We start from the raw sequence: 14,005 nt of genomic DNA on the forward strand, positions 1-14,005 counted from the left end.
AGGAACTACTTTCTTCCGGATTCAAATCATAAGCTGACAGTTAAACAGCTGAGGAAATATTGCAGAATATCGCACGGCTATCAGCCAGCCAGATTTGAGAACCAGACAGAACTGTTGTATAAATAAATAAATAAATAAATAAATAAACACACACACACACACACACACACACACACACATATATATATATATACAGTTGAAGTCAGAATTATTAGCCCCCTTGAATTATTAGACCGCTTGTTTATTTTTCCCCCAATTTGTGTTTAACGGAGAGAAGATTTTTACAGCACATTTATAAACATAAAAGTTTTATTAACTCATTTTTAATAATGAATTAATTTTATCTTTGCCATGATGACAGTAAATAATATTTTACTATATATTCTTCAAGACACTTCTATACAGCTTAAAGTGACATTTAAAGGCTTCACCAGGTTGATTAGGTTAACTAGGCAGGTTAGGGTAATTAGGCAAGTTATTGTATAAAAATGGTTTAATCTGTAGACTATCGAGAAAACTATTAGCTTTAAGGGGCTAATCATTTTGTTCTTAAAATAGTGTTTAAAAAATTAAAAACTGCTTTTATTCTAGACGAAATAAAACAAATCAGACTTTCCCCAGAAGGAAAAATATTATCAGACATACTGTAAAAATTTCCTTGCTCTGTTAAATGTAATTTAGGAATTATTTAAAAAAGAAGAAAAAATTTAAAGGGGGCTAATAATTCTGACTTCAACTATATATATATATATATATATATATATATATATATATATATATATATATATATATATATATATATATATATATATATATATATATATATGCAGAGATCAACATCCCATAATGCAATTTATAACTGTAAATAAACAGAAATCACTTGTAAAAATACGAAAAGTGTTAATTAACAGATATTTTGTTACAGTATAGTTTAAACCAACCCGACGTCACTGCCTCGTGGTTGCTCAGATAGATCATTGGTAATGCCTTTTCACCCTTATTCTTTACTCGTGACAGAATCCAGCAGAACAGGACGCTTGGCAAACAAAAACTTGGCAAAATGTTCCAGTAGCCCACTTGTTGTGATCCCTGCGACGAAAAGATACTTACAGTAGTTGCAACATTGAGAGTTTGTCATTACTATTCTTCCGGAATTATTAGCCCCCCTGTATACGTTTCTCCAATGTCTGTTTAATAGAAAGAAACATTTCTAAACATAATAGTTTTAATAACTCATCTCTAATAACTGATTTCTTTGCCATAATGACAGTAAATAATATTTGACTAGATATTTTTTCTAGATACTAGTATTCAGTTTAAAGTGACATTTAAAGGCTTAATTAGGTTAATTAGGCAAGTCATTTTAAAACAGTGTTTTTTTTCTTTAGACAATCAAAAAATATATTGCTTAAGGGGGCTAATAATATTGACTTAAAATTGTTTTAATAACTGCTTTTATTCTAGCCGAAATAAAACAAATAAGACTTTTTCCAGAAGAAAAAATATTATAGAAAATACTGTGAAAAATTCCCCGCTCTGTTAAACATCATTAGGGAAATATGCGAATAATTTTGACTTTAACTGTATATATAGCTACCCAATAGAGAGAGAAAGAGTGCTGGATCCAGCCCAACAGATCCCTATCGCAAAACAATCACTGCCAAAACAATGGCGTGCAAGTGCAGGATAATGGTGCCAAGATTTTGAGTCCCATCTTTGACTTCACCGCTGTTCGTTTGCATTAAAAATTGATAGTTCACCCAAAAAAATGTATTTACTCACCCTTAAGTGGTTGTAAAACTTTATGAGTTTCCTTCTTCTGTTGAACACTTTGAAGAAAGCTAAAAAGCTGTAACCATTGACTTCAACAGTAAGAAAAACATCTTTTCATCTTTTTGTCAAAATATCTTCTTTTATGTTCAGCAAAAGAAAGTAAAACAGGTTTGAAACAAGTAAAAGATGAGTAAATGATGGCAGAATTTTAAGTTCTGGGTGAACTATTCCTTTAGAATATAGTTTTATAGATGTTAGTACCAAGATGTTAGTCTATAGGATATCTAAAAGCTAGTGTGCTTTATAACAAGTGACAAAATTTGCATTTTCTATATAAAAAAAAAAAAAAAAAAAAATATATATATATATATATATATATATATATATATATATATATATATATATATATATATATATATATATATATATATATATATATATATATGTATATATACAACGCATCCATGGCTTGGTGTTTGACACTTCCACCTTAATGGATGAACAGTTTTATTCATGTCAGCCCATACTTTAGTTTCTCATCAAATCTTCTGACCAATCAAATGCTCTCTAGTATCTGACATGCCCCGCCCCCTTCTTCTCATTTGCTTTTCATTTGATGCCCTTGAGCCCAATCACTCTCGCTGGCAGAGCTGTGATAAACATAAACCTCTATTGGCTGTTTTAAAAAAGGGGGAGGAGCCACACTATACTCCGCCCTCTCTTCATGTCTCAGTTAACATGACGTCAAACAATGAATAAAAGATATTATGCTAGTGATCTTGATTGGAGTCTGAATTTTTATTAGCGTGATGTACTTTGTCTTCATTGCTCATCACTAAAAAAAAGTCTTCAGACAAGAATAGACAGCTTTTCTCCAGCTCTCCTGCCAAAACAAATCTCTCTCATCGTGATTTATAACTCACAATAACTCATTTTGCTTGCCTATTACATTTTTTACATCTAGATCTTGCAAAAGACGAAGCAAAATAATTGGTCTGTAATTGCTCTTCGACACTGAACTGGTGCCAGTGTGTCCTCGCTGAAATACTCGACTTCTCTGGAAATTTGTTAAAAAATTTCCAGAGAACCTGGAACCTGGAAACCCTGACTACCTGTTAATTAACAGTTTCCGCGTTTTGTGATTCACAAGTGTTTTTCGTTTATTTAGGGTTGTTAATTGCATTATGGGATGTTGATCTTTGCTCTGTTGATTTTTGATGTTGAAAAGATGACTTTTATTGTCATTTTAGCCAATTTAAAATAATATAATATTAGATTAATAAAATATAGAGAAATAAGTCTGTAAAGTGCAACATAGGCTCATTCTGACATTGTAGCCCTATATACATTTCTGGAGATCGCGAATTATGTAGCCAGAGGTATGTATGGCTGCATTTCATCTTAAAATGAACACTATGAGGCGGTATGACGCCGTTCCTTACCTCGCTGCGTACGTCGGAGGACTTGAGACACAGAGAGGAGTTGACCACGATGATTGGGGTTGAGTCTGGCGAACAACAGTTCCTGAAAACGTGGTAAAATTCAGGCTGCCTTGAGGGCTGTTCTTTTTTTGGATTGCTTTTGAAAACACTGTCGGTTGGGTTTAGGAAAGTGGGTGGATGGGTCATTCGGTGCTTCTGAAAACATTGTCGGTTTGGTTTAGGGAAGTCAGTGGGTCGGTCAATTTGTGCTTTTGAAAACACTGTCAGTTGGGTTTAGGGAAGTGGGTGGGTGGCCGGTTCATTCGGTGCTTCTGAAAACACTATCGGTTTGGTTTAGAGAAGTGGGTGGGCGGGTCATTCGATGCTTCTGAAAACACTATCGTTTGGTTGAGGGAAGTAGGTGGGTGGGTCATTCGATGCTTCTGAAAACACTATCGTTTGGTTTAGGGAAGTGGGTGGGCAGGTCAATATGTGCTTCTGAAAACACTATCGTTTGGTTTAGGGAAGTGGGTGGGTGGGTCAATCGGTGCTTCTGAAAACACTGTCGATTGGGTTTAGGGAAATGGGTGGGTGGGTCATTTGGTGCTTCTGAAAACACTATCGGTTTGGTTTAGGGAAGGAGGAGGGCGGGTCATTTGGTGCTTCTGAAAACACTATCGGTTGGGTTTAGGGAAGGAGGAGGGTCGGTCAGTTGATCTACACGAGAAGAGCAGGCACAAATGGCACTCGCAAGAGAAATTTGAGATCTCAATAAGTGTACCCTGCAGCCTCTGGTGGATTTGCAAAAACTGCAAAAATAAGCAGAAAAAATAACAGAAAAAGTACTGGCAGTTTACTACCAGGATTTGTACCGTAATTTACAACATCAACCCAGACACTAATATATCACTTTAAATGAATCAAAATGTCAATAAAAGTCACTCTTTTCCAAATTTTTAATAATACAATTTGTTGGAGAAAAGATCAAAGTGCCATAATGCAATACAAAAGCATAAATAAATGAAAAAAAAAGCCACAAAATATGAAAAACTGCAAATTTACAGATATTTTTTTATCTTTATACTATCAAGTATCTTTAAGCTGTATAGAAGTGTCTTGAAAAATATCTAGTAAAATATTATTTACCGTCATCATGTCAAAGATAAAATAAGTCAGTTAACAGAAATGAGTTATTAAAACTATTATGTTTAAAAATGTGTTGAAAAAATCTTCCCTCCAATAAACAGAAACTGGGGAAAAAAATAAACGGGGCTAATTCAGGGGGTTTAATAATTCTGACTTCGACTGTACATATGAACTAAATTTTACGAGTAGTATAAGCTACTTGATAGTGTACTGGTATAATAACACTTTTAAGCACTTGACTTGAATTGATATCACTATTTATTCTGAATACATAAAGTAGCCTATATAAAGTGTACATAATGAAATTAACTTGAAGTAGGCTACTTACATCACTTAATGCAGTATACTTGTATAAACTAAATGTGGGCCAATTAAGTCAGGTATATATACAAGTTGATAGTGTACTAACAACTAAGTAAATTAAGTACACTTTCAAGTATACTACCTGTTAATTGATATCCGAATTTATTCTTAATACATAAAGTAGCACATACTTAACGTGTACTTAATTAATATGAAATTAGAGAAGGCTACTTATTTTTGTGGGGATACATGTCAGAATGTTTACGATTAGCCTATATGCTAATTGCTCATGTTTACACCAAATCTATTAGCCGTCCCAATTTGGCAAACGTAAATAATTAAGCCAGACTTACTTTTAAATCCAGCTGCTCGGTCAGCTCTCTCTCTCTCTCTCTCTCTCTCTCTCTCTCTCTCTCTCTCTCTCTCTCTCTCTCTCTCTCTCTCTCTCTCTCTCTCTCTCTCTCTCTCTCTCTCTCTCTCTCCCCTGCTGTAAGTGAATGGGGAGGAGCGCAGTGCGAAATCCTCGCAGTGTATAAGAAGTGCGGTTCTCACAAGCAGGGATTTTACACAGCAACTCAGGACGAACGAAATGAGCTGCCCCAGAGCCGCTACAAAATGCTGGATGGACACCTTCTCCTGGGATGGTTATCATTTACCATTATAGTGCATCTGATCAGCCTGCCCGGACCGAGCACGGCTTACTTCGGGTAGGCAGGACAATTCTTTCTTAAGCTCTTTCCTAATGCTTTTTCTCATGTATGAATAGACAAAAACAGAGATGTGATATAATGCATCAACATCATGAACGAAAGAGCTCCTTACTGGTGTTGAGAAATACTGTTTAGTAATTGTTTGTTCACAAACAACCTGTTGCGTTTCAGAGTGATGTTCTCATTAATGTTTGCATGATGTTGCTTGCAGATTTATTAAACAGCACTAAACTATATCACATCAGATCGTCGTTTATCATTCAGTGCTGCGCTTTGAATGGCAGGTACAAGCCGGTCAGGTTGGTCCTTTTAATAGATGCTTGTAGAGGAATGAAAAACATCAGACACGAGCAAGCTCTCAACAGCTGTTAACAATAAAGCTACGAGGATCTCTAACCTGGTGGCCAAAACGTCTGTTCAGATCGCAGATAATATTTCTTCATCCAGCATAAACACTCGTTTTTTTTTTTCTTTTTTTGGCACCCCCGCTTTGCTCGCTCGCTAAGCTTAACAAGCGCAAGTTCAAGAATGTTGAGTTGAATTTACAGTTCCCCCTGTAAACATTCCCCTAGCATAATTTTAATTGAGGTAATTGTGATACCGCGGGAACGCCTTTGGAATGTGTTCCTCTTATGACGCGTGCATTTCTGCTTATTGATATTCTTCCATTACGCGCCTTTCAGCGGTCACACCAGAACTTCATGTTTCGAGAGAAACATGTGTTTAACTTTCAATCATCGTCTTTGAGCTATTGTCACTTGTATCAACAAGTTTGAAACCAGGTTTGGAGTGTAAAAGTGCTTGTGAAACACATATACGAGCAATTCCATGCAAATGTCAACCTTATGAAAAAAAAATGTTTTTACCAAAATATAGAAACTCTTTCTGTTTTTGTGTAGGCTTGTATTTTAGACTACTGTAGAAATACTTTTAAAAAGTGTCAGTGTTTTTAAACAATTGTATTTGATTTACCAAAATCACACAAGTGGGAATTTCGCATGTTACAGTCCATAATGGAGAGATGTCACATCCATAACGAAAGCTTTTTCCTCATAAATGCAACAATGTCGAACAAAATAAATCAGTCATGTTTGTTAGAGAGTCAACTTTTAATCTTCAGATTAGCATTCTTTCTTTTGGGTTGTGCAGTTTAATTGATAGAATTTCAGCCTTATACTGTAAACTCGCTTACTTTTTTCATCACATGCGTAACGCATGCTTATTTCCCTCATTTAAGGACTAAAAGTTGTTTACAGATTGATATTGTTATGATCCCATAGTTCTGTAGTGAGTTGTTTTGAACAATATAATATATAAATTATAATATATATATATATATATATATATATATATATATATATATATATATATATATATATATATATATATATATATATATACATATTTAGATAAAGCAGTGGACTAAATGAGTCTAGTTTTGGAACCTGTCCACGGACAGGTGGGCGTTTGACATCATTATTTCTCTAATGATATCATTGTGTCCTTATTTCTCTTGGCCTGAAGTGAGCAGTGATGGAAAATTGTGTGCAAAAAGGTGTGCAACGGAGAGGATATTGTTGGGGCAAATCGAGGGCCAGGGCGGGAGTGGCTCCCTCAGGCCCCATTGAACATTATGAAGCTGTAAACCGGTTTGTTGGGCTGCAGTGGTTGTAGAATCGGGTCCCTCTTAGGAAGTCAATAAATTTAATAAATGCTGGACTGTGTTAGCATGGGTGGGATTGCACTTCATATAAAAATTTACAGCCTCCATTATTTGATCTGAGAGATTTTTATCAATCGGAACTAGCCTCTTAAGAAATATTTGCGCCTTGGTTTTTTGGCACGTTAAACGGAATAAAAAAGATGTCCGATAGTGAGCAATGTCAAGAGGCCGCATCTAATAAACGTCCCGATATTTTTAACATTCAATTACGTTTAACATGCTTGCGTGAGGCCATTGTTTAAAACTATTCCAACTCCGTTTCAACACTTTATTCGGAAATTGCTTGTACTTCCATGTTATCGGGTCATGAAAACAAACTATAGGAAACTCATTAGCGATATATATATTCGCTATGACACTACTGGTGTCCTTTCTTATCTCGAACAATGAGCGTTCACGTCTGAATGCAGATATGGTTGTCGTTTTCCAGATTGCTGACCTCTGTAGTCAATGAGGTGCACGGGCAGCTCTCCAAAACACCAATACAATCGCAAATCAAACCTGCCATTTGAACCTGCCATTTGCGCATGCCAGGGACAGCATGAAATCATTACCGTCTGACACACTTGCTTCATCTAACGTGCAAATAAATACCTTCCATGAGGCGTATGCTGCATCTTCTGGGCACTGATTTACTTAAATAGAGGGTCAATGTTGCATACCCAATTTCCCCAGTGCGGTGGAACATATGTGAAACCTAAACACAGTCTCTGTTTGACCTCGGTCTGCGTCTCCGAGGGTTGGGTGGGATTCCTCGCCTTGCTGAGGCGCTGCTGAAATTGTCATGCTGGCCACAAGAATGCAAAGACTTAGTTTTAACCACCCCGTCCCATCCAGCCTGTTGCGGCAGGTGCCCTGTGTTTGTTTCGACGGCATCTCATTCAACAGGTTGGATCGTTGGGGACAAAAGTGTGGCGGTGGTGGAACAAGGCGATATGGGGGTTGCACGCTTTTTTCGTCTAAGTGCAGAGCTCACCTCAAACTGCCTGAAGGGAGAAGGCAGAAGAGGTTACGTGTTGGGAAAGCATGGGGAAAATAAGACCTGAACATCCATGGAATGAGATTCTTTTGTGCCTGGCTTTGACAAGTTTATGCAGATCTCCAATGGAGGCCAGCCTGGGGTCACATGTGGGGAACTGCTGTCCTAAAAGTATACCTGAATTGAAATAAGGGTAAATATTCACTGATTGTGTGTGTGTGTGTGTGTGTGTGATGCTGGTTATTGTCAGCAAAGTGCCAATGCAATATTTCACCTTGAAATCTTTTGGCAATTAATAGACACACTGATTATTAGGGATGCAACGATTAACCGATTTCACTATTAACCGCGGTTTAATACATCATGGTTAATTAATCGTAAAGGCTTCTCAACATCGGAACAAAACTGCTGCAACTAAACAAAGTTACTCCAACTGTGCACAAGTTTAAAGTTTCGAAGTTGTACACTGACACTAATAACCACGCACACTGGATTAACTGTAGCTATTAACCAAGGGCCGTTCACATATTGTGTCTTTGCACGCACAAGTTCGTCATTTGCAGTAGAGGTGCATGGGTTGCACGCGCATATTAAGATCGACGCGCTCACGATTTCCAGTCGCCCCTAGTTGAAAGAATGCCGCAAATGCACCATGAGTCTCATGACAAGAACTGGACTGATCAGCTTCATATTTATGGAATAAACACATTTCTACTTCAAAGAGAAAAACGTACAATACAATATATTTTTTTAAATTTGTATTTTAATTTATTTTTTCATTGTTTTGTCAATTATTGTCAGTGTAAAATTATTACTTATGTTTAAAAGCGAAATAAAAATTTTTTTAACTTAATTTTAAGTCCAAAGAGAAACTGACTATTGTTTGTTTTTATTATTATTTTGTCATGTATTAATAAATTACCAAACAGCAATAAACAAAACTTCAATATAAGGAGTTTTCATGTGATTTTTTAAACTAGTAGTGTTTTAAAATTAATAAATGCATAATATTTTTCAGAGATGGGTTGTGGTTGGAAGGGGATCAGCTGCATAAAACATATGCTGAATAAGTTGGCGGTTCATTCCACTGTGGCGACCCCAGATTAATAAAGGGACTAAGCCGAAGCGAAAATGAATGAATGAATGAATGAATGCATAATAATTGTGATAACCATGAAAGGCTTCTCAACACCGCATTTCTGCACGGAACAAAACTGCTGCAACTAAACAAAGTTACTCCAACGGTGCGCAAGTTTGAAGTTTCGAGCTTGTACACCAAGACTAATAACCATGTGACCATGTTTACTGTGGCTGAGGTTATTAACCAAGGGCTGTTCACATATTGTGTCTTTGCACGCACAAGTTCGTCATTTGCAGTAGAGGTGCATGGGTTGCACGCGCATATTAAGATCGACGCGCTCACGATTTCCAGTCGCCCCTAGTTGAAAGAATGCCGCGAAGGCACCATGAGTCTCATGACAAGAACTGGACTGATCAGCTTCATATTTATGGAATAAACACATTTCTTCTTCAAAGAGAAAAACGTACAATACAATATATATATTTTTTAATTCGAATTTTTTTTTCATTGTTCTGTCAATTATTGTCAGTGTAAAATTATTACTTATGTTTAAACATGTTAAAACTTTTTTTAACTTAATTTTAAGTCCAAAGAGAAATGGACTATTGTTTGTTTTTATTATTATTTTGTGATGTATTACTAAGTTACTAAGCAGCAATAAACAAAACTTTAATATAAGGAGTTTTCATGTGATTTTTTAAACTAGTAGCGTTTTAAAATTAATAAATGCATAATATTTTTTAGAGATGGGTTGCGGCTGGATGGGGATCCGCTGCGTAAAACGTGTTGAATAAGTTGGCGGTTCATTCCACTGTGGCGACCCCAGATTAATAAAGGGACTAAGCCGAAGCGAAAATGAATGAATGAATGAATGAATGAATGCAAGATAACCGTGAAACCAAGATTATTTTTCAGACTATAATTGTACAACCAATATCTAAAATCGTTGCATCCCTACTGATGATATCCTTGAAAACTGTACTCATAATATACTTATCAGTTGATACGGCAAATGTGTCAAGTATCTTTCTAGAGTTGATGGTTTAGCAGTTTAGTCAGTGTTACTGTGACTTAAAGGGGACATATTATGCAAAAATCACCTTTATAAGGGGTTTAAACACAGTTGTGTGGCTGCAGTCTGTGAATATAACCAGCTTCTAATGGTAGAAATGTATTAATTAAATTTTTATAATCACACTTGATAAGCAGAAACACTTTGATCGACATTCTCCCTTTGTACATGTCATCAGAGGTTGAAATCCACACTTATTAGTGACCATCTCTGCCTCTTTAGCGTAGGACGTTAGTCCTGTTTTTGAATCTGCCCCAAAGCTGACACACAGGCATCTGTAGCTCCGCCCTCACTTGAAAAGAGCACAATCTCATTTGAATTTAAAGCGACAGTCACCAAAACAGCACAATTAGGATCAAAGCCTAGAAGGGGCAGTTTCAAAGAGTTGTGAACTAATATTTGTGTGGTATTTTGTACTGAAACTTCACATACACACTCTAGGAACACAAGAGACTTATGTTACATCTTGTAAAAAAAGGGTGTAATAATATATATGTCAATATAAGTTGTTAATGCTTCCAGATTTAAAAGAGTACTCCAAAAATGACTAAAGCCACAATAATTAGAGGGTCCATTAAATGGCATATTTAAAAATATGTTCAGTGGCCAAATATTCGATACTTCTCTAATATCAACACACTTTTAGAGTCCCATTGATGCACATTTCTGCCGTGTGATTGGCTCGTAGATCGATACCGAGTAAAAAAAGCCCAGAGCTTTTCATCGTTCATTCATTCATTTTGTTTTCGTCTTAGTCCCTTTATTAATCCGGGATCGCCACAGCGGAATGAACTGCCAACTTATCCAGCATATGTTTTACTCAGCGGATGCCCTTCCAGCCGCAACCCATCACTGAGAAACACCCATACACTTCCGTTCACACTCAATTTAGCTTACCCAGTTCACTTATATCGCATGTCTTTGGACTTGTGGGAAAAACTGGACCACCCCTAAGAAACCCATATCAAAACGGGGAGAACATGCAAACTAAAGAGTTATAAAACATTATCTGTGTGGTATTTTGAGCTGAAACTTTAAATATACATCCTAGGGATCCCAAAGACTTCGATGTTAGAGCTTGTAAAAAGAGCTGGATGTAAATGGTGCAATTTTGTACTGTCATATGAGCTTGTATGTGATTTTTTTTTTTCCCCATCGGGAAAAATCATATGGAAATCGTTGATGCTCGGATGGTTATGAGAGGAATTTTTGAGCCAAGTGGCTCACAAGCTACCGATCATCTTTAAACATTTGTTTGTGAGCTTGAATTCGAATTAATAAAATGTGTTCAGCTCCCTGAGCTGTGCAGCACCTCAAAGCTAGAAAGTCACTGGTTCGAGTCCCGGCTGGACCAGTTGGTGTGTATGTGTGGAGTTTGCAAGTTCTCCCCATGTTGGGGTGGATTCCACCGGGTGCTCCGGTTACCCCCACTTTCCAAACACATTGGACAACCAATTGGATGACCTAAATTGGCCGTAGTATATATTCATTCATTTTCTTGTCGGCTTAGTCCCTTTATTAATCCGAGGTCGCCACAGCGGAATGAACCGACAAGTTATCCAGCAAGTTTTTACGCAGCGGATGCCCTTCCAGCCACAACCCATCTCTGGGAAACATCCACATACACATTCACACAGTACGGACAATTTAGCCTACGCAATTCACCTGTACCGCATGTCTTTGGACTGTGGGGGAAAGGGAGAGTAGGGTAGGCAGGGAGAACATGCAAACTCCAAACAGAAACGCCAACTGAGCCGAGGTTCGAACCAGCGACCCAGCGACCTTCTTGCTGTGAGGCGACAGCACTACCTACTGCGCCACTGCCTCGCCGCCGTAGTGTATAAGTGTGTGTAAATGGGTGTTTTCCAGTACCAGGTTGCGGCTGGAAGTGCATCCGCTGTGTAAAATAATGTTGGAATAGTTGACGGTTCATTCCGCTGTGGTGACACCTGTTATATAAAGTACTAAGCCGAAGGAAAATGAATGAGTTATGAATCAATGAGCTATCAATATAGTCAGAGATGATGGTTTACAGTGGCCAGGGTTTATAATTCACACGACACATGAGGACTGTTCAAAGTAATTGACATGAACTTGTGACTTGCACAATCTTGCAACTATCAGAATTCACACTGTGTATGCCCACCGTTAGTCTTGCATAGTCAGGCCTTCTTTGTATGTTGTGTGTCCAGGAGATACATGAGCAACCAATCAGTTTGCTTTGCACTGTGTAAAGGCATGAAATGTAAATGACATTACAAGTCATCATGCAATAGAAACTGGGTCACACTTTACAATAAGGTTCATTAGTTAATGTTTATTAATGCATTTACTAACATGAACAAACAATGAACAATACATTTACTACTGTATTTGTTCATGTTAGTTAAAGGGCCATGAAACCCCCTCGTTTCTGCAGGGTGTTTTCACACCTCTACTTTGGAAAAATCCAGAAAAGTGGGCGTGTCCAGCTCTGTTTAGGGGGGAGTGTCGGAGGAACTAAAGAGGCACGGTGTGGGAGCGTCTATTTGGGCATGCGACTGTGTTTACATGGGCATCTGTAGTCGAATTATTTGCCAAATTATTAAATGGTGGACTTTAACTGTCTTTCATTTAGAGAATTCATTCATGTCCCTCGCGACAAACGAAATATTTGATTCGAGGATCTGCTCTAAGCGTGTATTTTTCATGCAATGTTTGATACCGCACGGCGAATGAGAAAAAAAAAACTCAGCATTTCCCGGACACTTAGATGCACTCGGCAGGTAGCGTCAGAAAGCCACGTGTGTTATTCTGGTCACAAAATGCGGTAAAAACCCTACACGAGGTTAAAGTTTGGTTGTAGTGCTAACATGTTTACACTCGGTGCAATAGTTTGTTCGATACGAAGAAACTGAATAAACAAAGAGCACTGGTCACTCACTTACCAAATCTGTAGAGACAGGACAATCACCAGCAACTAGAGCCGCGTCTTTATTAAGAGGAGACGACAAGCGAATCCGGATCTCAGCGTTTGCAGATGAGAACAGCTCTCAGGTAAACAATAATCCTCCTTAGACACGTAAGTTATTTTTGTGGAGCGTCACGTACACTGTTAATCCACACGTGAGTCTGAGCTCTCACAGAGAGAAAATGAAAACGAAACCTAACGGCAGCAAACTATAAAAGCAACACTTCACGCTTGTTTTGCCAACACAACGTGGCGTCTCTGTCGTCTAAACACTGTGACAGTAATGAATATTAATGAAGTTGCACAATAGAGCGCGCTGATTGGTTTGAACCAAGCCTTACTCATGCATTAATGCAGCACACTGTAAGACGTAATAAGACTCACTCTGGCACAGACGTCCAGTCTGCACGCTGGAATACACGCTATTATGTCATGACCGTGACGCAGCTTCAAAAATTCGCTTCAAACCAGAAGTACGAATTTGCTTGAAATAACACAAAAACAACCAATTTACACTTTTTAGTGAGATATAGGTGTCCTAATAGTGTTTCTAGCAGTGTGGGACACATATACGACTGTCAACAGCTCAAAAAATGTGTTTTGGTGTTTTGTGACCCTTTAACGTTAGTTAATGAAAATACAGTAGTTCATTGTTAGTTTATGTTAGCTCATTAACTAATGTTATCAAGCATGGACTTAGATGTTAATAATGCATTAGTAAATGTTCAGTTATGATTAATAAATGCTGTACATGTGTTATTCATGATTAGTTCATGTTAGTAAATGCATTAACTAATGAACCTTAATGTAAAGTGTCACCAGAAACAGATCATTTCAGGAAGGTGTT

The 14,005-nt window shown here is 37.4% G+C and overlaps 1 protein-coding gene across 2 annotated transcripts in view; it reads left to right on the forward strand.

Moving 5' to 3' along the window:
• Window positions 1-5,208: 5,208 nt before the first annotated feature.
• wnt9a (wingless-type MMTV integration site family, member 9A) overlaps window positions 5,209-14,005 on the forward strand; it is a 70,978-nt gene continuing 62,181 nt past the window's right edge. For both annotated transcript variants that reach the window (XM_005163661.6, NM_001045363.1), the window contains 1 exon segment: window positions 5,209-5,350. In XM_005163661.6, coding sequence (XP_005163718.1) covers window positions 5,259-5,350 — 92 coding nt within the window. In that variant the 5' untranslated portion in view covers window positions 5,209-5,258.

Source organism: Danio rerio, chromosome 2 (genome assembly GCF_049306965.1).
Source record: "Danio rerio strain Tuebingen ecotype United States chromosome 2, GRCz12tu, whole genome shotgun sequence".
Taxonomy (NCBI): domain Eukaryota; kingdom Metazoa; phylum Chordata; class Actinopteri; order Cypriniformes; family Danionidae; genus Danio; species Danio rerio.